The sequence below is a fragment of the Melanaphis sacchari genome, unplaced genomic scaffold, assembly GCF_002803265.2.
Source record: "Melanaphis sacchari strain LSU unplaced genomic scaffold, SCAv2.0 Contig1_pilon_pilon, whole genome shotgun sequence".
NCBI classification, from domain to species: Eukaryota; Metazoa; Arthropoda; class Insecta; order Hemiptera; family Aphididae; genus Melanaphis; species Melanaphis sacchari.
Window position 1 is genome coordinate 361,662 of NW_020270976.1, and position 25,976 is coordinate 387,637.

A 25,976-nucleotide genomic window follows, 5' to 3' on the forward strand; every position below is an offset into this window, starting at 1 on the left:
AATAGCAATAATTGGATAAATATGTAGCCATGCAAGTGATGTTGAAGGTGTAGGTATACGTAAAAGTATAAATGCAATTATTACACTTCGACAAACATAAAACGACATCAGTTTTGATATCAATCATTTTGATAATATTAATTGATACGAGTTAATTAATTAGCATTTGTTTTAGAATAAATTAGGTTTATTTTTATTTTTTGTTGTTTTTATCAATAACTAGCATAGAGATTATATAGACATATATAGATATATAGACATTATGCAATATATTTAAAAACATTATTATATTATCACTACCTACTAAAATTAATACTTGCTATTTATTGAGTTAATATTGACGATTAAGGAGAGTATATTATTTAGTTTCATTCGATTACTTTTTGTACGCGTATGAAAGTATTTACGGTTTAGTGTTTAATGGTGTAATAGCTAATATTACAGACTTATGGTATGCATGTTTGTGTACAAACGCCATGGCTGGCATAATGTTAATATATTTTACCACAGAATACTCAACTTGAATAAAATTATGTAGGTAATAACTACTATGTTTCATTACTTATTAATAGATAATCAATTTGATTTGTTAGAATAATTCCATACAAATAATAAATATATTAATCCAAACATTATCGTTCACATAAATTATCATAATAATCATACGTATTATAACATAATAAAAGACATGTTTCAATATATTCAAGACGAAAAAAAAACATAATAATAAGACAAGAAGCGATACTTTTTGCTTTAAGTGCTTACCAAAAAAACCATTTCGTTATAAATGTATATAATTATTTGACATTGAAAATTTTTACGATCAATAATACAAATATTAATTATTTTGATTAAAAATAAACACAAATCAAAATTATATGTGTAGGTGTTATTATTTCTATCTTATATTTATAATATTTATAAACATTTTGTTTATAAATGATTATTTTTTTTTATTGATTTTATTTATTTTTTTTATTCCAACACGTGTGTGGTCAAATCTATTTCAAGAAATTGTTGTTCAAAAGTATTTCTCTAATCGTCAATTGAACATTATACATTTTGATAACGTAAAATAGTGATCTCCAAACTTTTGAGACACACACTTACTCCACGAACAATTGAGAAAAATGAGTGATTTAAAATTAAGCAGGATTTCCATAGCACCGTATCATACCATGCCCCATATATTTAAATTGTAAGTAACAAAATATCGGTAATACATTATCTACAAGTTTAAGAACATGATATGATTGATATGGTTTAATATGGAAACCTCTCATTATTTATTTTTACAGTTTTGTGATCATTTAAATAGTAGGAATAGCATAAAAAATCTATGATTGTATACACCGTGCATTTTAATCTGTCATAGGTATAATGTGTGTTGCGTGTACATTAGGCCAGTCAGCTATAAACTTTATATATTATTTATTATGTTTAATTTATTTTAATCTATAATAACAGGTTTAGTCAACTGAAGAATTATATTTTAATTACATTTATGGTATACCATACTTAAAAGCTTACAATGTTTTAGTGGCTAGTGTATATAATACCTATATATACCTGTCAGTAACGTAACATGAGGCCTTCAGACTATTAAACTATCGAGTAACCTGAATTGACTATTTTTTAGTGTTTTTACTGTTTTTAATTTTTTAAATAACTCAAACATGCTACAGTATTTGTTTCTTTTAATCGTGTACAATGTTTCAAACCTATTTTACAGCAATATTTATTCTAAATTGCAGCTTGAAACACGAATACAACGCGCAACTGATTGAGAGATTTAAAGAGGGAGTTTAAGCCTCCCAAGTATTTTCATAACTTAGGCTTCTACATATTTCTGGATAACAAGTCACGAAAAATGTTTCCTTCAATAAAATGAAAAATTGTGCAATAATGAGTACCTATACTACTACTTCTTAGACTGTTTCTCAAATTTAGTTATTCTCAATACTATTGTTAATTTACTAAAGAATGATGGTACGTATTATATTAGAAATATATATATATATAATTTAAAAGATAGGCATTTTTTTTTAAAGTTAGAATTGATTTATAAATTATATATAATTTATATTTACATAAATATTATCATAAATCTTTTTTTAAATATAATCCACTTATAAATACGGGCGACATTCATTTGATGAATAACCTAAGATTTACCTGAGTAGAGCATAATATATCATTTGGATAAGAAATTAATCGATCATTAAAATGAATTTATAAATCATTAAATAATAAGGAAGTAACATACCTACCTATATAATAATTTTTATTTATTTACTAGGTACAACTAACTATTATTATTATATCGTTTGAACTGATTGGTGATAAGTCATAACTATTTTTTTAAAGTGTCAAAACCAATTTACAAATAGGTATACATTAAGATTATAGAAAGAATATCAAAACGGAAAATTAACAATAATAGATCATATTAAACAAATGGGTATGAGATATCACACTAATAAAAAAATTTAGTTAAGATAATAAATATGATGTAATAAATTATATGACAATATAATACATTTTTAATTATACTAGTTTGAGACTAGAGTTGACTAAGAGTCCTAAGTCTCTAAAAATGTGAAAGAAAACATGAATTCGCCTAAACGCTATGTTATTTTGGGTTATTTGACCCAAATGAAAGCCGCCTACAAATATATAAAGTTTACATTAAAATGTAGGGTATATTTTCACACAAACCAATAAAAACCCTTCCCTCCCTAAAAATAAAATAGCTGTCATAATTACGTCTATGGCTCAAAAACGTATTAATAATGCATCTTGTACAGTAAAAACTTGTGTATATTTTACACTATTTATATAGCTATTCGTGAGTATTACCAAATTTAAGTTCATCAATAATATGATGTCCAAAATTAAAAATGTTATATCAATATTTTTTTTTTTTAATTTCTGATTGAATTTAGTTTATAAAATATAAAATTGTTGATGTCCTACATACAAACACATCGATAATGTGATATAGGCTCCAGGGAAATGCATACTAGTGTAAAGTATGTACATAAAAAAAGTAGTTCATGATGTAGTTGTAATTTACATAATTATTCAAAAGAAATAAAAAGCACGCCATTCTTAAAATATAAATAAATATAAAATATTAACCATTGATTACGAATGAATAATAATAAAATGAAATAGTTAACAACATAAACCAATATACCAACCTATTTATTTTATAATTAAAGGATATGAAAATGAAATGTCGGTAATAAATAATAATTTTATTGCATGTAATAGACGTTATCGGTGCACATGGTATGGTATGCGAGGCACGAAACCACAAAATATTGTTTTCTCAAGGTAAGTGCAATGATAATAATATCATAATAAACAAATCCCATCTTTATTTCTATATTATATTTGAATATTCCATTGGTCCAATAAAATACCAGCTGTTATTCGCTACCTACAACAGTTAAATTGAAAACAAGATAACTAATATTAATCTATTAATCATAATTTGTGTGCGTAATAATTATATATGATTAAAATAATATCATATGATAAAAATACCTTATTATACGTATTATCAATGCCCGAATTAAAATTATCAATTTAAATGTACATATGATAGCACTCTAGAATAAAACATGACGGCACTAATCGTATTTTAAATGTGATTTTCTATACATCGTAGTTATCACTGTAATAACAACGAGTATGCCACGATTTGTACCACAACGACAGTGTAGCAGTGCATTACAAAGAACAAACGCTCTCGGGTATATATTTACTTACTTGCTCTCGGCCGATCTGCGGTAACATAATAAATATCAATCATAATAAAACACATTTTCAACACAAGTTTTCTGTACGTTTTATTCGCTGGTATCGTCTATCACAATTTATTTAGTCATCTAACGCAACGTTCTTCCGTTTGTTTACGATAATCGTTCGTACGCCATCCATCTATCGTCGTCACAGCGGTCACACATCATCGTCGACATTCAATATTTTATCTACTTACATTTATTGGCGATTGCCGACACATCAATATAAACCGTCGTCGTCATGTACACATCGAAACCTGCGACCAACGTCGGCCGGATACTTTTGCATCGGGCCCTTCAGTTCCGGCGGGAGAGGTCGTCGGCGACGTCATCGAACGTAAGGGTCGTAAACGACGTACGCCACATCCGGGGCGAATACGGTCGCGTGACCGACGCCGAAGTCCATCATTTCCAGTCGCTGCTGGGCGAACCGAACGTGCTGACTGGCGCCCAAAACGTCGGGCCGTACAACGTGGACTACATGAAACACACATTGGGTAAAGACAACAATTGCATTATTGTCTATTACAATTATTATTGTTATTGTGCATCAAAGTCATGGCCGTGATTTTAGAAGGTCTCTGACATTGAGCTGCATCAATCAAAAACAAAATGCGAAAACACCTAAACCTAGAGTGGCTAGCGTAAAATATGTGCGATTTGTTTACACTGTTCATAACATTTTCGACATTTGATAACTTCATATAGTAATACAGCTGAATATTTTCTTATCGAAATATTGATGAAATTTCAAAATTTTCCAAGTTTTACTTATGCAATCCATTTTTATTATAGACTTTGGTAATAATAATATGTCGGCAAGCGAAAAATGAATGTCATTAGATAAAAAAATAAATCTTCACATTTATAAGTTACTTTAGACCTATAGGTGGGTATTTCGGTAGCCTAGGTAGGTACTTATAGTGAAACGTCCATTATCTGCACGTCAGTTAATTGGACTGTCATCAATAATCCGCACTACAAAATTGAAATATACAAATTTATTTTTAATTTAATTTAATTTAGTTTTATCATTCGTTATGTTCGATTTATAACCTAAGCCTAACCTAACTTAACTACTACGGCTCATTTTAATGTAGAATGTATATTTAGTTAATTCGTAAACGTTAAAAACAAAAAACAAAAAATGGTTATTATTTCAAATAAATACAAAAATGATCAATTTTCTTTTTATATTTTGTATGTATAATGTATATTATAATTTTAAATTTTAAATTTCAATAAATTATACTACAACTTTTAACAATACATAATATACAATATTCTGTCATATGTCAAACATACAGTACATTCATTTTTAAATTTAATTTTTAATTATTATTAGATTATTCGCACCCCCTCAAATCCAATTAGTACGGATAATCGACGCTCTACTGTACTTATTTTATTTTTATGCTTATATTGTCAAATAATTAGATTTGTTTGATTGTTTCTAAAATATTGTCGTAAAGTTCATCCCTCACTGTGAAATAAATCGATGATCGATCAATAAATATATTTAGTGTAAACTCTAGGTTTATATTCGTACTGTATAATACATTAATATACCTAATGTAGTAATGTTGTAGATAATAACGTTTTGAGCGAGAAAAATACTCTGTCGTTTGCTGATTGTTTCCGACCGGTCAGAGTTCAAATAACTATCAGCTATATAATACTTTCCTACATGACTATGTACCTGTATGTACAATACTTCACTCTCGTGGTCGTGTAGCAGCACAAACATGATACACTTATAGTCTTTATTGATTTTCGCCACAATCCGTTTTTCTTTCAATATTCTGGCGCCGTAAATGCGCACCATTTATCTTTGTTGTGTTCTTCCCATTCCTGGGTTTTCTCTCGCACCGTTTAATTTCGAACCCCACTGTTGAATTATTGTTTTAGTCCTGCAGATGAACATTGTTCGTATTATACATCCACGCGCTCGTTCTACTAGGTACGTTTTATTACAACGAACGCGTTAATTTTTTTTATTTTTTTTTTTTTTTTTAACACATGACAGTATGATACAGCTAATTGTACTTAAGTTTATCTTCATTTTTAAGAAATGGTGTACAGAAGCTAATTAAAAAAATTTGAACTATCTACTGCGTTAATATGCTATTTTATGGTTTTTAACGACGTTTATTAAAATCAAATATTTCAACGTCATAAAATATTAAATACAAAAAAATAATATTAAACGTATTGTCGTAAATAATTTTTTAAAGAATCCTAATGCTACTATATACCGTCATAATTTTATTAACCGCACACTACTATACATAAAATATACACGTCTGGGTTATATATTTCAAACAATACATATTATGATTATTAATCAAATCATTGCCATTAGAGCTTGACATTTATAGAAGCAAAAATAGACAAGAGCAAGAAAAATGCAAAATTATTGAATAATGAAAATACGAAATATAACATTTTTGATTAACCGAAAAAATTAGAAATGAAAGCAAAACAATTTTTTTTTCAAAACTTAAAATTAATTAATCAGAGTTGGCGCTTTATATAAATTACTATAGGTACAAGATAATAAATTAATAAACAATAATAATGTTGTTAATTATCGAAGTAAAGATTAATAAATGTAAAAGTGCCTTTTCATTATTCTAGTTATTATAAATATTTTTTTCAACTGTGTATTTAAATTATTTAATATGATTTCAATTGAATTAAAATTTTTTTAATAAATTAAATTAATTTCTTCGAAAATTAAAAAAATATGAATAATATTATATAAAATATATTATGTTTCCATAGTTTGGTATAACATTTATTAAATTACTAAACCCTGTATTTTTAACACAAAAATTAATAATTTCCGTGTTCAAACAAATCAATTTTAGCCATGTAGTACACGTAACTCCTCATTACCATGTAGGTACTAATGAAAATTATTCCAATAAACATAAAAATTAGGTTAACGATTGTTGGGGAGATGTATAATTTTTAATTACGGCTGGTTTTCTGTTAACTATTGAACCCAAAATCAATAGAAATTATATGTGTAAATAAATATAATATATATTATTTATTATGTATAAACTATAATGTATTTAGACATATTGTGTGTGTGTAATATGCATTAGTTCCAATTAGTTTTATTCTAGGGTGCGGCGTAAAAGGGTGGATATTATGGAATTTCAAATTCGCACGGTTGATGGAGGGTGAAATCCATCGAAAAATCAGTACAAAATAAAATTTAATTATTGTTACATAATATGAAATAAAACGATTTTTAGATTATTCACTCCTCACATTTACCTACACTTGTAATCGTATATATTTATATAGCAAAAATCATACAATTCGCACTTATAATCAGCTAAAAGTCAACTTATTCTATTATGTATGAGTGTATGACCCACAAAAAATAACCTAACCTAATTTTTTCCAGAGTATATATATTCTCGACCTACGACAATAAATTGTTGAAATAGTCTATAAAGTTAACGTAAAAATAATATTGAGAAATATTTTGGTAGGAATAGGATATGGATTTATGACTTATATTGTTGCTATTAAAATTATCTTATATATTTTTACTCAAATTTACATAAATTGTTGTACCTCAATACAAATCCAATATCTATATAATTAACGCTGTAGTATCTAATACGACAATACAAATCTGAGAATCAACTAAAGTGTACTTCTATTCAAAAATAGTTCCATTATGGTCAAGGACCCGACTCGGATGCAATCATTTCTTTTATAATACGTATATCGCGGGATGACTCGATTCACCCCCTATAACCGCCAACAAATTACAACCGTGTCACAAAAACCAGACAATGACAGTCGCATTGAAATTTTATGACTATAAAACGTCCAGAATTAAACGCACGTACTTAATGTACAAATTTTAAATATAAATAGAGCTATATAAACCCAGAGTAAATGGGAGCCCCGAGCCTGGGTGACACGGTTTTGGGACATATAGATTTTATAGGGCCTAATTCTTTCCCACCATATACATTTTTGTATATTTATAGTGATTAAGCTACAACTCAAAGGGCTACATTTCATACACATCAAGATGATTCACTATTCACTGAATATGATTACCTCGATTTTTTTTTTTTGTAATAAGTTTATTCAAATTCTAATTTTTGGAATTTTCAAATAAACTTAAGGATCATATTTTAAATTATTTAAATTATTTATACCATTCTGTGGTAGTATAAACTTCTTTTTTCAAATGAGAATTCTTTAGTTATTAAAATATATACAATAAGATATAATTTTTAAAATTATACTACGAAAATATAAAATAAGAATATATAGATAAGAATAGATCTAGTATTTATTATACACTTGTCTATTTTTACAAAGAATAAAATGTTGATAGATCTAAATTAATTATAGGTACTAAAAATGTTCAAATCATCATAACTCACATAGCCTGTATCTTTTAAAATCATATAATTAAAAAAAAATTCTTTATAAACTTATAAAAATTATAACCAAATGAATGTAATTTATCCACATATAACTACCACTTAACTCGTAGTATTCACATAATATAGTAATAATATAATATAATCTATCTATAATATATCGTTCCTGATTAATTTTAATAAAATATAATCAACTAAATTATGACTTAGTATGCTGTGTATTATATTGTTTGCAGTAAATTTTACGGATAATTAATTATAAATCACTAGTTCAAAAAATCAGTAAACACCTTCATCCCTAATATTTCGACAATGGCATAAATTTAAAAGAAAAAAATAGAAAAATACTCCATACAACATACAAAGAGTACTTTGATATGTATGAAAATATACTCGATACAATGTAAAATGCCATTTGTACTTTTTACGATTGTTCTCATTACTATCATTTTTCTTATTATTATTTTAATGTTTATGTTTGATTGACGTATGCGTGTGTGCTGTTTGCAGGCAACAGTGGGCTAGTGTTAAGACCAAAAACCGCAAAAGACGTGTCGGACATACTGAAGTACTGCAACGACAGAAGAATTGCGGTGTGTCCGCAGGCGGGCAACACGGGCATATCGAGCGGTAGCGTGGCGCTCTTTGACGAAGTGGTCTTATCCACGGAGCGGATGAACAGTATAATTAATTTCGATCCAGTGTCCGGTAAGTAGGCAAAAAGTAAAAAGTATTAAAATCATAACTGTTCCTTTTACGTTTATAAAATACATAGTAAAATAATATCATTGGATAATATTTTACGGTGTACAATTATTGTGCATTCGTGCCGCACACAAACGACATAGGCGATGGCGATTTTCCAAAATCGTATTTCAATAACGTTGTCCGGAAAAAAAAAGTGCTATTGACGGGGACGGCGATAAGTACCCTATTTTGTATTCTCGCGTGCGTGTGCGATTCTCGAGCACGGTCGGCGGCGTCAAAACCACATAGACAGTATTAGTAATACACTAGGTATATTATAACAGTTGTGGTATACACCATATTATATATACCACGTTGTTATAGACCGAGTTTTGCACGCTTACCTATACGTATGCTTAACAGTGTTGTATTACTGGCGGCGAGTATATAGAAGTACCGTAGATTATGTACTTCACACAATATCATATTATAATATGTATAATAATATATACCATTATAATATGATATTATACCGTAACGTACATTATTTAGGGTAATATTTGTGTAGGATGATATTATATACGCTGTGGTGTATCTTCAATGTTTTGGCCTGGGAAATTGTCAATGATATTTATAGGCTCACTCATTCACGATGTTTTTTTCAATCTTTTGGCCATGCAATAAATATTTTTAGTAATCAAAAAGGTGCTATACTTTTCCACCAATATTATTGCAGTTAGTTAATATCCACTATCCACCAACTGCACGCTTATACCCAAATAAGTTAAAAAATAAGTTAATACCTATAGCTTATTCTCTTTTTGGAAAAACAATAAATAATATAAAACAATTTTAAAATATACTAAAATAAAACTTTTTAAAATTTCAAATGATTAATGCTTGCAGTGAATGAATTTAGCCAAAATAGGTATAATATAGTATTTTGAAAAAAAAAACAACTATAGATTTTTCTTTTGAGATCAGAATACCATTACAAATCCTCAGGACCATTTATTATTATTATTATTTATATTATAATTTTAAATATCTTACAAACCTATACTAACAAACATTTTACATATGGTAACGTATTTATTTGTAATATTTTTTTTCATAAATATTATCAAAGGTCACCTTAAAGAAAAAAATAATAAGAACTTGAGTTAGTTAAATTCAAGTTCAGAACATTAATTTACTTATTAATAGCTAATAAATAATATACTTAAATTTTAAACTTAACAGTAATATGCAGAAAAAAACTAACAAAAAAGTAAATTTTTTATTACTACCCATTAGTTATTTTGCATTTTTTATTTATTTTTTTTTTAAAAAACTTTTCATTATGTTTTACGTATTGCATATTGTAATTATAAACAAAACTACAGAATAGGCTAGTCAAGACATCAGTCTGTGTCCTTACCTAATACATACAAAACGTTGGCCTTAGAAAAAATACAGATTTGTGAGTCTAAGACATAAAATAAGGACAATTTTTATTTAAAAAAAAAAACCTTTGAACATGGTAAATGGGTACAATTTTTCATTTATATGATAGAGAATACCTACAGTAATGTATCCAAACATTATCTGGTATTATCTTTGGAATTCAATCGTAACAAAAACCACAAGCAAAGAAATATTTTTTTTAGGTGAAGAACAATATTTTGATATTATATTTTTGCCGAACTGGTGAAAATGTTTAGTTACACATAAGACTGTATTGGTTTAGGCAATAACAATTACTCGTGTTTGGTGTTAGTCTATTAAATTATTAAATCAATAGATATTTTATTTAAAATCATTGTATTTGAATACGTAAAATAATATTTTAATATTTAATTAGTTTTATTTTAAACCACATTTATAAATAAGTAGGTACCTATTATTTTTAAAATTAACTAAAAAATGGCTATGTTATTATTTATTACAATGGACGAGGGCAATTAATCTATAGTTAAGCTATTAAGTTAATTAAATAATTAATTAAATAGTTAATGCACACTTTTGCGTATAATATTCATAAATCATAATAATATACATTAAAGTATGTTTACGTATAATGTATATTATAGCAGTATAGCACGTGGCGTGACGTGTGTAAAGTCAAAAATGTTTGTAGGTTTAGACATTTTTTATTCGTGTATCGAGTTGTGGCATCAGCGTTAAATTGGCACCAATTATATTTAAACAAAAAAATACATTTTCACAAAATATTAAATATGATACAATTTATACAAATATGCTAAAAATATTCAATAAAATAAATACAAACTTTATATAAATTTAGTACATTTTTAGCTTAAATCAACTGTGCCTCTACATTATATAATTTTCATATAATTTAATCTTTTTCACTACGCGATAAATAACATTATGTTTGAAAATAGCTTATTGCTTATTAATAAATCCCTACGTATTATAATTCTGCTGATATTCATACACTATATATATAATGTTACCTATTAGGTCTTAAAATATTTTTAAAACGGCTCAAGGATCGTTCTACATCAACCGTTGAAATTAAAGCATATTTAAAGCGCGTAATATCTGAAGACGATAATTCCACATTTTTAAAAGGATATCTGCCAATTATTATTTCATTGATTGTTTTAAAATCAATATAACCTATCTTCAATAAACCTCTCCTCTACGTCTGTCGTTTCATCGATAGGCACTCAAATGGGCTCAACTTAAATCACACCTTGAGTTGAAGAAAGTGTTTTAAGATAAATATATCTATTATAATTTTTTCTCATTTAGTTATTACTAATAACTAATATACCTAATAATACTAACTAAATTACATATTAAATTAAAATCTACATTTCCTTTAGAATAAATAAAATTGCTCGCAATAACAGTTAAAATATTTAAATTATTTGCTTCCTTGCAGTTAAACACGAAATGGCAAAAATAAAATACGAGAATACATATATTTACTATTAAGTATATAATTTTACTTTAAGCCATAAGAATGAAGATTTTAAGCAGACTCGAACTTTATATGCACGTGTTCCGCGTACCAAAACAGGAAAAGTTTGTTTGAAGTCCCAGCCAGTATAAAACTATAATTCCATATCTAAGTCTGTTGTAATTCCTAATATACTGGAGTGTTCTATCTAGAGTCTCGACACCTTTTTTATGGGCCATAGCGCACTCACCCCATACAATAATTTTAGCTTTAAAAAAACCAAAGATTACTCAATCACTGAAATGATTTGATAAACTCGAAAGAGAATTAGTAATACCTAACTAGTAATTTATAAGTATTTAAATATACCTAATTTATACATGAACATCTGAGTAGTAGAACAATATTTTGCGAAAACCCTTGTGCGACACCACTCTGTTACTCAGTTTAAGTAACTATAGTAAATAAATACTGATGCCGAAAATACAATTTTTATATAGTATTAAAATTTTCAAAAAAATATTCAGCATTGGAATACTAAATTAAAAATAGTGTCCTAGTGTCCATAGTATCATAAAAAAAATAAGTTTTTGAAATTACAAATTGATAACGATAAAAAATTAATAATATAAAATTGTTTTTCAAAAACGTTATTTTATAATGGTTCAAATCATACACAAAAAAAAAAAAAATCCAAAAACCTCAATATTATGCTTTTTGATCAAATACCTAGCCTAACCTTTAACTCTAACTATATGAACGTAATGGTGTATGATATTATACGATCATTTTCGCGAACCCTTAGTTTTGATAACTCTTTGTATTACATACAAAATGAAATATAAAGTTACAGTTATAATTACTAAATACCAATAATAATTTAATCAATAGTGATATAAAATACTTGTATACAATATAATACTCATACACGTACCTACGTATATTATTTTATGTACATTTCAATAATACAATATACTGTTTCATTTTATAGGGGTGTTGGTGTGTGAAGCAGGATGCGTACTCGAGTCGTTGATGAAGCACGTAGAAGGTCATGGGTACATGATGCCGTTAGACTTGGGGTCGAAGGGCAGTTGTCAGATCGGTGGCAACGTGTCGACCAACGCCGGCGGCATACGAGTCATACGGTACGGCACGCTACAGGGGTGCGTCTTGGGCCTAGAAGCCGTAAGTCGATAAATAGAAAAACAGAGGGGTGATGAGCATATAGTCGCGTAAATCGCAGCCATTGCAATTCCACGACAGGATCAAGCCATGGGGCTGCGGATGGCGCACGTGTATACATATCGTCCCCAATCGACGGTTCGTTAGATCCTCTGTGTGTGTGTGTGTTTAACTCAACACCCCCTCCCTGTCAGTTTACCGTCTGGTTTTATTCGATTGATGGGATCATAATATACATGTATGTGCGTACGCAACCCCTGAGAGGGTTTTGAGTGTGCATCCGACCGGAAAACCCTGTGGGCCTCATGCACTCTCACACGCCGCTGCGATATTTATACGTGTGTGTACTTATTACTTTGCCGCGTGTAGATATTATTATGTTTACATAGGGCGACGCCGACGACGATGATGATGATGATTACGGTGACATGGTGACGGTGTATAGTTCGTATATATATATATTTATGCGATAACCGTGCAACCGAAAACCGTGATGATAGGTCCAAATAAATTTCATATCGCAGACGCGTGCGGTAAACTGTATTGTTTGAGTGCGAACAAATAATTATGAATCGAAAAATAAACATGACGGCTGTTATGAATTATGACACTGTAACTGTATTACGATAGATAATATTAAAATGCACAGGCTTAACAGTAATAATAATGATCGATTTACGTGCTCTACAATATAATATATCTTATTATAATATACATTATTCGTCATTGTGTAATAACGTATGCGCAGAGCTTTTGCAAGCTGTGTCGCGAACTTACTGCTCACTTCACGCGCACGAAGTACGCGAAACAAGTCGTTTTCGTGGTTGATTCGTCGTAGTATGTAATAACATTATAATAATCGTTTTAATTCATGCGCGAGTATATTATAATATTATACACCGACGTGGCCCCATACATTCAGGATATACACACCGTAAACTCCAATAGTTACGTATATATCTAATATGTTTTCGTATTTCGCTATAAGATTATATTCATATCAGCTATATATATATATATATATATATATTATCGTACTAACGGTTTGAGCTTCTGTTGTTTTTCGTGACTGTCGTTTAAAAAATGTTACACTTGCGGTTTATGCTTTACTCGTATAGTGGTTGATGGCCTTAGAAGGGTTTTTGTCAATAATTTTGAACGCAATCGCCTATCTGAATGCTTTTTAGTGTTTTTTTCTCGCATGCTTTTCGAGTTTTAGTTAACAAAACATTCTCGTGCGTATTATTGCTGTTATTACACGCCTAATGTATTCTAAACCCGAAACGGGCAGAGCTGAACTGCTTAAATAATAACGTTAGAAAATGTAAACACGCAAAACGAAAAATAATGTATATCATTAAAAGTCGAAACACAAAATGGAAAATTACTATACGTATAGACATTACTTGTTTGTTTATTTAATACACTGCACCGCTGCGTTGAGAATTATGGCTAAGTGAGTGGGTGAGAAGGGGCTCTGCATCAATATAGCTGATTACAATCATTTCGTTTTCGGGCGATAATATTTTAAACTACGATTCGACAGTAGTTAAATATTCACCTGTACATAAATGCACTTTTATTTATAAACCGTTATGGCTGTATTTTTTTAACATTGTCGAAGTCTGGCGAAACACAATGATGTGAGACACGAATGTTTTTAAAGCATAGGAATCCGCCTAATTGACGTGTAAAATATAATTTAAAACAATAGTGGTTATTATTGCCATTATGCTTAAATAAACACGACGGGTCGATTGAAATAATTACTAAACAAAGTGATAGGTTACTATTAAAACTAAAAGGGTACGTAATCAATTTTTTCTAGATTATGACAACTATCATATGTAATTTTACTCGAAAGGTACCCGCGGCTGTCCAATGTATCTGTCGGTCTTCATTGTGCTTTAATGAGATATTGCAGCAGCTCTGTCAATACTATACTGAATAATAATATATACTATTTACTTATAACAATATGATACAGTTATTGTATATTTGTATGGTCATATGTATTATACCACAAATACTAAATTATAAATTTATATGTATTATTAACACACCAAACAAACTTTTGTATTTTCTTCTTCTGCAACAGTCATTCGTACTCTCTAAAACCCCGAAAAAAATAAATCAAACTACACTCTCTTCCCACACTACACAGGCATTAACGTAAACAATACATGAAACAAAATTAAAGAAAGTTCTCAATTTATCTTGGCCATTCTCCTCAAACCACTTGGTTTACATCGCACATAAAGAACGCCTATAACTATCTAAAATATCGCAAGGCAGAAATCAGAACACTTGAGCGTATAATTTATCATAGAATCAAATTCAAGATTTCCTCTAATCTTGCTTTGTCACTAGTTTCATACCCTTCGACCAACATACTGGTGCTTTTCAATAATACTAAAATTTAAAAACTAATACACCCAATCCCAAATTTTAAAGGTTTTTCCTGTATCCATTACAAATTATTGTATTTTTTTGTGACTTACAATCTTAACATGTATAATCAATGTATGTGGTCGTTGGTGGTTAAATTTAATACGAACCCATAACTGTATCGGTACCTACCTAATTTACGGAAAACGTATTGTAATGTTTTCTTTTCCTCTCTCTTCTCTCTCTCTCTCTCTCTGTTTTACATTGCGTCAAAAACGAATAAAAAACAACGGTGGAAAACGCAACATAATAAACTGCTCCGTGACGGCGAAGGCGGTGCCAAAATAAGTTTGAACGGTCGAATACGCGACTTTGGGGCCCTAAACTTTTACTTAATTACGTGTGTTTTCATTGGCACCGAAATCGGAATTGGTATGCACAGTGCGTATACGGTTTCCACGGAATGCCATAGCCTCCTCTTTCCGCTTGTTCACGCTACCCGTCAATTCTCAAACGACATCAGTTCCCTCTCAACCCCCACTATTGTAATTGCGTATGTCTGCCGCCGTCGCCGGTGATTTAGCAATCGGCCCGACGCTCAATTAAGTGGGTTCGGTTTTTTCTTTTAACTTCTCTTTTTCTTTTTTTTTTAATCAAATCAGTGTTTTATGTTGTTCTCTTCGTTTTTTTTTTTTTTTTTTTATCGCCCAGACATCTACAGAAACTCTCGAAGCTCACTATAATATATATCCACGGACCACGACGCCAACCCTCTTTTTATTCATTAAAGCCATTTATTTTTTCCTCCTTTTCTTTTTACTAAATTTTACTGGAAGGCTGTGAACGAGATTTTTTTTTTAATTAGACACAACCTTCGTTCTTATAATGTATACAGTATATTATAGTTGTATGTGTTGTACTATAGTATATTATTAACACCATCATTATTAAAGTAAAATATTAATATACTGAAATGAGACAAATATTTTTAAATGTTTATATTAAAGGTATACCAACTGCGGGAAAATTAATAAATTAATGCTGTAATAGTCTCGTCCATAATACACACAATTTCGTTGGGAGTAACAAACATTTTATTATTGATACCATTTACGAAATGAAAACTTCACAATATCTTTATTATAATAATATACTTTAGATGTTTACTATTTAATAATATGTTATACTGCGGTATAAAATAACTATCGTTATTGCATTATAATTATAATAATAATTATCGTTTATTGGACGTAAATTATTTCCTCATTCATCATATAAGGTATTTCTATTTTCTATTAAATAATGAATACCTATCATTAATATTTATTCAATAAAACAATAAGAAAATCTAATTTAATCGTATAGGTCACTGCAGATGGTACGATTTTGAACTGTTTAAATACAATGCGAAAAGACAACACAGGATATCATTTAAAGCATTTATTTATTGGTTCAGAAGGCACGTTGGGTATTATCACCAAAGTAGCAATAATGTGTCCAAATCTTCCAAAGCACGTGAATGTGGCATTTATTGGTAAGTAAATTCTTAATCGCATTTAATATCTATATACTATTTTAGATTTTTCATGAATTATTTCAAACTTAAACATTTTTGGCAAAAATAATTTTTTTTTTTTTTTTTTTTTTTTTTTTTTTTTATAAGATACATTATAACTATTAAATTATTAGTTTTATTATTAAATTTATTATCAGTTGTCTAAATTGATGTATAATTAAACTAACCATAAATGTAATAAAAAAAATATTTATTTATAGTAAATATAAGACACACACTATAAATAATTCTTCTTTAAAAAAATGTCATCAAATTTTAAATATTCTATGGAACAAACAATTTAATTAACAATGATATTTCAATTAAAAGATTTTTTCAACAAATTACTCGTGGCTAATAACCATAACTAAAATAATACCATCAATTCTTGAGCATTTATTTTAAAATTAAATGGTACTTATTCCGCTTAGCGTGCTTGCTTAAGAAAAACAATTAATGAAAGCATTTGTGTACTTTGTTTAAAATATGATCACAGAAATAGCTTAAGTGGAAAACTCCTATTACGGTGATAAGTCGGACTGATCATATTATGATAAAAGGATAAGTGTGAAATGTTTACTTGTTATTTAATTTATGATTGTCAAATTAAAATTATGTGATACTATTCTCATATTAAATTTAATATTAGTTAATTTTTCGAAGAGTATAACAAAGATTCAAGAAAATTTACAAAATTAATTTATTTTCGTATAAATATTGAATATCTGTATTTAAAATAATGTTAATTGTTAGGGTCTTAAAAATATATTAAATTGAAATAGTTAATTAAATTTAATAATTATAATCATTACCAATATAAATTTATAACTGTAGGTACTTATGTTTTTTCACTATAAACATTATTTTCTTTTTTACAAATAATATCGGAAATAGGAAACGATGTATACTTTTATATGGCTCTGAAGTGTCATACCTCACAAATCTTACGGATTGATATTTTTGTTATTATATATTATCAGACAATGAAAAAATTCTGAAATTGAGATAAAACCAACAATTAAGGACCACTTACCCAAATTATGGATGTTTATGTCAAATATTTAATTTTTTCAGCAAATAAATTACCATATTTTATTATATTATCATTTACAGCTTAGCGGGCCATCAGGGTCAAACGCCATCATTACAAACTTTTGTCGTTCTTCCGTATTATATGCTATATCTAACTCAACTTCTTGTAGTGTTCTTAGATTCCTTATGATAGAGTCCTTCCATTTTGTTCTAGGTGTGCTTAAAGGTATTTTACCTCTTATTTCTACCATAAGTACTTGTTTGATAATTTGGTCCTCTGCCTTCCATACATATCCAAGCCATTCAAGTCTTTTATTTCTCGTATATATAGAGAATATTTGGTTTTTCATAGAGCTCATATACTACGTTGTTATGTTTTCTTTCATGTTGTTCCGTTTCTCTGTTGTATTTGGGATCATAGATTCTCCTTAGAATTTTCCTTTTAAAAGTTATTAAACTCTGGTGATTTCCCTTGGTAGTTTACCAGGTCTCATACCTATGTGTTAATATGAACTTTAGGTGGCTGGTGTTCAGGGTTTTTTTTATTTGTAAAATATATTTTTTTAATTTAAATAGATTTACTAGACGGTACTTATTTTATAGTATATTTTTCTTTTCAACATTTATCACACTTCAGCGCGTTTAAGGCTGGAAATAATTACTTAAAGAACTTTCTTTGACATGTCAATATTGCGTGGTGTAGAAGTGTTTTCTATGGTAATATATACAATTGAAGTAATTGAACATTTATATACAATTAAGTACGTATACATATAGATGACTGAATGGCTCACTCAGTTTATTATCCGGCGAACAATATTTTTAATTTTAATATTTGTCGATTATTCCGTTATCACTTATTACATGATTAAAAACAATAAAGGAAAGTACTAATTGCTAAGTTTTTTTATTTTAACAAAATATGAGTTAAATAAATTATTCAATTATAGAAATAGAATAGTATATAACTATTAACTTTCAAAATAGAAAAACACAATAATATAGTATAAATGATAACATAAAATATAAATATAATATTAGTACCTAACTATTAATATTAACTGACCAAATAAAACAATTTAATGTTTTTTTTATGTAAGTATCAAAAATTAAAAACTAAAGAATTCACGTAGTTGAATAAATTAACATTAAATGTAAGAAATGTACTATGATTATAATAATTTTAATCTAAAACTATAAAGCAACATATAAATTTTGTAAACAAAAACGTAGTGTTTATCTTATAATTTTCTTAGTTAAAAAAATTAAACACTTTTAAGAGTATAACCATTAACCATAATACGATAGAAGTTACTATACATAAACATAAATTAAACAATTTTACATTTTTATTTTAAAATTATTTATTGTTCATTTAAAATATTTTGTCGAAGTAAATCCGATAAATAATAAATGATAACAAATACCACATGAGTTAAAACTTAACACAAAAAGGTACTAAAAAGTAATAGCTTTTAAAATAATTTCTTTGGCAAAAAAATCCAGCGTAGAAGTTAACTGTGTCCCGTTTGTAAAGATCATTTATTTATATAAATCGCTGCAGGTTAAAACTATTACATGTCATATATTATGTATAAGTTTTCCTAACATGTTTTCCTATTTTCCTGAAAAAGTACAATGAAAAAACAAAAAAAAACACTATGTAAATAATATAGTCTATCCAATATTATATACATTATACATTAAATATCCTTTTTTTTTATTCGTGCGAGTAAAACGCCTGATATAAATATATATATAATATATAATAAAATCGTCTATTATACTATAACACGAAACAAACTAAATAAAAGATATCAAATATATCGACGTCCTGTAAATATACCGCCGCTAATACTGGAGTTTAATAGTGACACATTTTTACATTAAGTTGTTTTTCCTAGTTAGTACATTAAACATATATACATATACATACTGTCATTACTGTTTAAATCTTACAATTATGTATATTTTTTATGAATTCCAACCGAAAACGCAATCGCTGTAAATCTTTTTCTATTTTTGTGAAATTTAGCTTTAATTTGATCAACAGGATTGGATAGTTACGATAAAGTTCTTGAGTTGTTCTCTATTGCTCGTGCTGAATTTGGAGAAACACTATCGTCCTTCGAACTTATAGATAACACAGCTATGACGTCCGTGGAAAACAAACTTCATCTCTCGTGTCCGATCACCAACGTCCATCCATTCTACATACTCATTGAACTCGCTTCTAGTCAACCGACTGTCGGTAAACACATGGAAAATATCCTGGAAAAAGTTCTCAATGACTCAATAATTTCCGATGCAACTACGACCGACCAGATATCCACCATACAAGTAACTATATTTGATTTTTATATGACCGTTTTAATACAACTCAATATTTTTAATACTATATTCTAATTTCTAATAAATATAGATGCCTAATCAAAATTATATAATGCTTTATAATTACATAGAATGTATGGGCTATTGCTAGTTGAACCTACATAACTGTATAATCATATAATGAACACAATACTTGTTGTTTGGTTGGAATTATATAAAAATGGTATAAAACAAAAACATAATTTTTTTCAGAAAATATGGAAAGTACGTGAAACAATAATTGAAGCGTTATTAAAGATAGGCTACGTATATAGCTTCGATATATCGCTACCTCTGAACAGATTTTATGAAATTGTTGAGTTAACTCGAGAAAAACTTAAGGGCATTGAAGATGTAAAAACTGTTTGTGGATTTGGTCACATAGGTAAGTTAAAAAAATAAATAATAATAATTAGTATAAACGTCAAAAAATTATCAATTATTAAATTTATTATTATTATGGCTGTCTAAAGTTTATAGGTAATAATTTAGTAATCGATACAACTGAAATTGAATTACTGAGTTTAAATTACACAAAAAACAATTATTAGATACTTAAATTATTTGTAATGTATTAAATTAAACGTACCTAATAAATATGATATTGATAAATGATAATTCAAAAATTTGTATTGTTATTATTCAAAATAATAATAATAGTAAATTAAAATATAGCCTAAAATTATATACATTACTAGAGTAAATTGATATGTTTATTATTTTGAAATTTTCATTCCGATAAAAAATAGTGCTTAATATAATTGTATCTATATTATTTATTCATGTTGTTTTACTATGCAATGTTCATTTAAAAAACAATATTTGAACGATTTCTCTTTTAGAATACTATTGTCATATGATAATTATAATCTATTTCAACAAATTAAAAAAAAAATTATTTAGCTATTATCAAGCTATTTTAATTTTAAAACGTGGTAACGTTCCATTTCAATATCAAGAAATACAACTAAATATTTATATTTTCATGATAATTATAAAAATCATAATATTATATTAATTAAATTTTAGTAAAAAAAAAACGTTAGCAAATATTTTTCTTTCTTTAACTTTTACAACACAACTTATTTAAAATAAAATGTAAAGAAACATAAAACTATTAATAATGAAAATACTAAAAACAAATTTGTAATTAATTACATCAAACTTCGTTATTATATTCTACATACATTTAATGCAACATTGGGCAGCCGACCCTTACTCCCAGGTCTTAAATTAAGATTTTTGAGTTTGACAATTTTAGTTTTGCCCTCATTTTTATAAAATATGTGTAAATTACTAATATACCGGTGCCGTCATCGAAGAATATAATTCAGTTGGGCATAGGTGTAAATCTGTTTTTGGATTGTTTATTACTTCAATATACGTATACGTATGTGAGTGTGTGTAAATTATTTATTAAGAACGAACAAAACTAAAAAATAATTTATTAAAATTAATTCAATTCTACTCTGTTTAAACATTTACTTGAGTCATTATTTCTTAAAGAAAATCAAATGTTGAAGAATACATTTTCACAAAAAATTAAGTAGGTCGTAGGTACTAGTCTATACAAAATGATTTATATATGAATGACTCCTGAAAACATTTATTTATTTTTTATATGCCCCTGATTAAATGACAGAATACGTATGTGCACCATTTAATCAGATTAATTATAGACAATTATACATCATCTATCATAGTACGAACTTAAAATTTTGCTACACGAATTAATGTTTATCAAATCAAAAATTCCGTAATTTCATGCAACAGTAGAAAAAAAAAACAATGTACAATTTATTGATATATATATATATATTAGTTTATGTTATTCTATACCTTAATACCATTTACAATCATGTTAAAAATCACGAACTTCTATGTTTACATAGTACAACCACTGCGCAATCGGTCACAAAAAGTTGACGTCAGTCATGATATAATCCGGTTTTCGGTAAACAAATGAAACCGCACATGGATGTTAAACCAACAATGTGTGTAAGCTATGCGAAAACTAGGTTAGTCATATATTTGACTTAGATCTTATAGTGGCAATTCTAAAACCCTGTATAACAATACCCACCGAGTTTACGTGAGCTTTCACGTCGAAGTCCCCTCGCCTACTCCATCCCCGTGCAACTGTAGTAATACGGACAAATGTCAACAGGGTCGTCGACTGAATACCTGCAGCTTAAACTTATTTAATTTCATCTACCCAAACAACATAATATAGATATAATGAATTAAATGTCAACCACACTACGTACACCAGATTTTTATGGACACGAATTATTTTCTACAGTTTGTTTTTTACTTGTCGTTGGATTAACTCTATAATGATGTGTTCGACACTGAACAAAATTTTAGGTCTTAAGTAAAAAAGTATTCATAGATTAAAAAAATTAATAATTTCAGAAGAACTATATAACTTTTACCAACTATTTGTCTGATCAACATATTAAAACTCAGATTTTTATTGTTTATAAATTATAATATATACCTACCCAAAAAACGGAAAAAGGAAGTATATGGATATATGAATATTTGTATTTAATCCTGATATGTACAACTGTAATACATGAATATAAAAACCAATATCTCACGACTCACTACACAATAAAATAGGAGTAGGTTATTTCTAAAATGTATTATCTACATTTTTTTTAAATTAGGGGGAAACAAAAAAACTATTTACAATTTCTAAGATAATTCTGGATATAACATGTAATTTTATGTAATTTTTTTTATTGCCTATTAATATATTTTATATATTTATATAACTATTTAAAACCAGTAGTAATATTTAAGAAAATAATTACAAATAAATAGTTTTGGAAAACAAATAATATATAATTAAGTTTTGAAATTTTAAAAATAAGTTAGTTATTTTTTAAATAAATACAATAGTATCTGTAAACATCTATTGACAGTAGTCAATAGTTAAAGCTCGGTAAAAAAATAATAATTTCATATTTTAGTACATTCTATTACAATAGTTTCTAACTGTAATATTAATTAATTACAAATTTGTAATAAATATTATAATATTATATGAAAACCAGTATGTTAATTAAAAGTAGATTACAAGTTTTGATTCAACAACTGGTCATTATATCACGTTTACCAATTACCACTGTAGAATGTAGATAATTATTTTTAGAACTAAATGTGTACAAAATTAGTTTAAAAAAATAAAACCCGCCAAATTTGAAGGAGGAAATAATAAATATTAAGTTTTGAATAAAGATACGTTTTAATTTTATTTTTAACAGGAAAATAATAAGTTTTGGAATTTTATTTCAAAACAAAATTAAGACAATGTATACATTATAATGTAACGTTATCGCAAAACTTTAAAATAGTTGTATAAACACCATATTTTTAGTACGTACTTAATACCTACATATTCAGTTTTGAAAATGGTCTACTCGTATAATCGTATTCACCATAATCCAACGTGATATTATTTTTTTCATGGTCTATATTAATTTAAGCGTCTCTGTTGCGTCTGCGAGACAGAGGCGCATTATTTAATTTTCCTATCGAATTTTCAGTAATTATTCACCAAACCCAGCGTGACTTGGGTGTATTATGGCGTATATAAAATTATTCATATCATACCTACATCTATGTTTTTTAATAACACGAAACGCTCTAGGGTCGCGGTTACGCATATACCTATCCTACGCCCATCAGCGGTTAGTTACCTAGTTCGCTCAGTGGAAATCGATTATAACAAAAATACAAAAAGGGAATGTAAATATTATGTTTCTTGTAACCAATTAATTCCGATAGATTTGTAAAAACGAAGGGGTGTCATCTTTCTTCATTAAATATGAACATGTGAGGTGTATGTTTCCGATTCTGAGACGGTCAATAATGGATACAAATTTTCTCATTCCATTCCTTCTCCCATTGGTGGAGTGTATCCATTTCGATAACATTTTTAATATCGCTGTAGGAGATGAGAGAAGAGATAGAACATCGGGGGATGAATGGGCATGTTTGATGGCTACGTCCGAACGTCCGTTGCCTTCTATTGTTCCATTTTTAGAACAACCTATGGAATCTATGAAAATGAAATGATTTTGCCAGATAATTGTGCTATATAATCGACATAATGAATTTTTCTAGTGATGTCGGTACTATCGGTAAGGTCGTGAAGATTTTGAAGACTGGTGAGAGTAGATTAAGAATCTCTATGTGTAGTGATGCAGTCGTGTGATTGATATCTGAAATAATGTATTCGATGGCTTTGAAAATGGCTAAAGCTTCAGTTGTGAGTGTGGAGCATTATTGTTGAAGGGTCTTCATTCAATTTGTTCATCTTTGTGAATTATGACGAACCCGACTTGACTTTCCATAAGAGATGCGTCAGTGTATATTATATATATGTGTGTGTGTGTGTGTGTGTGTGTGTGTGTTTGTGTGTGTGTTTAGGTTTGATTGAAAGAGAAATTTTCCCTAAAAATATTTTTAGATATATAAAACATTAACACATATTATTTATGGTGCGTGTCGTGTTTCAGGCGACGGTAACTTGCATCTAAACGTGGTGACATCGAGATATGACGAAGAACTGACCCGAATCATCGAGCCATTCGTCTACGAGTGGACGTCTAAACACCGGGGAAGCGTCAGCGCCGAGCACGGGATCGGCTTGTCGAAAACAAAATATCTGGAGCACACAAAAAGCAGATCGGCCGTCGACCTTATGCGGAGTCTGAAAAACACCATGGACCCAAAGTGTATACTAAACCCTTACAAAGTCATCCCGGCCGTGGCGGTCGGCGAACAGTAATCCGGGATTGAATAAATAACCTAATATTTATTTATTTATAATACCTTATATGTCAACCGTGGTAATAAAATTTGATACACACACACACACATATATAATATGTACGCGTGTATGTATGTATTATTTTCTGAATGTACCGTAGTCGTTGTCACGTTATATAGAAATAAAAAACATATTTTTATACGGCGAGAGATCCCCGAGAAAACGAGAAAATTAAGATCGTCTAACATTATGTTTATGCTATCATCTTAACATCAAAAGTCACATTGCTATACACACATCTTATCATCACATTGATTTTTAATAAATATTTATATACATTTTTTTTATGTAAGTATAACGATATAATATACGTCATATTTATTATTTTTCTATCAATAGTTTTTGTTTAAACGATTGGGGGGGGGGGCATATACTCGTACTATATGATTCGTATATACACAATACACGGAACAATAAGTACATTGACGTAAATTCTAAATATTTGTACAATATCCATTACTACTGCCCATCATGTTCAATTAAAATCGATTTATTTTGTTTACTTTTCATTGTTTATTGAATAAACAAAATACTTGATATGGAGGTCGAATAAGGTTTGTAAGTCTGTAATAATAGTTATTACTATTTGAAATCTATTTATTATTCAAGTCATTTATATCTTGAATTTCACAATCATATAAAATAAATAAAAACATTGACAATGATTTTGAATTTATGATATACATATTATAACAATAATACCTATCATGTCAATATGTAGACTTAAAACAAGAAGCTATACACAATAGATTCGTTGTACACTCATCGACAGTAT

At 28.2% G+C, this 25,976-nt stretch overlaps 1 protein-coding gene across 1 annotated transcript; it reads left to right on the top strand.

The window, feature by feature from the left end:
• Window positions 1-3,674: 3,674 nt before the first annotated feature.
• LOC112593153 (D-2-hydroxyglutarate dehydrogenase, mitochondrial-like) lies at window positions 3,675-25,493 on the top strand. Its single transcript, XM_025337478.1, has 7 exons — window positions 3,675-4,306; window positions 8,744-8,941; window positions 12,823-13,016; window positions 16,767-16,935; window positions 20,042-20,328; window positions 20,572-20,743; window positions 24,888-25,493. Exons 1-7 carry the CDS (start codon window positions 4,051-4,053, stop codon window positions 25,157-25,159), a joined length of 1,548 nt encoding a protein of 515 aa, XP_025193263.1. The 5' UTR covers window positions 3,675-4,050; the 3' UTR covers window positions 25,160-25,493.
• Window positions 25,494-25,976: the final 483 nt, after the last annotated feature.

Coding starts and splice junctions, on each gene's coding strand:
- LOC112593153 (XM_025337478.1), top strand. CDS start 4,051: ATGTACACATCGAAACCTGCGACCAACGTCGGCCGGATACTTTTGCAT. Junction 4,307..8,743: donor CTACATGAAACACACATTGG/GTAAAGACAACA, acceptor TGCTGTTTGCAG/GCAACAGTGGGCTAGTGTTA. Junction 16,936..20,041: donor CGTGAATGTGGCATTTATTG/GTAAGTAAATTC, acceptor TTTGATCAACAG/GATTGGATAGTTACGATAAA.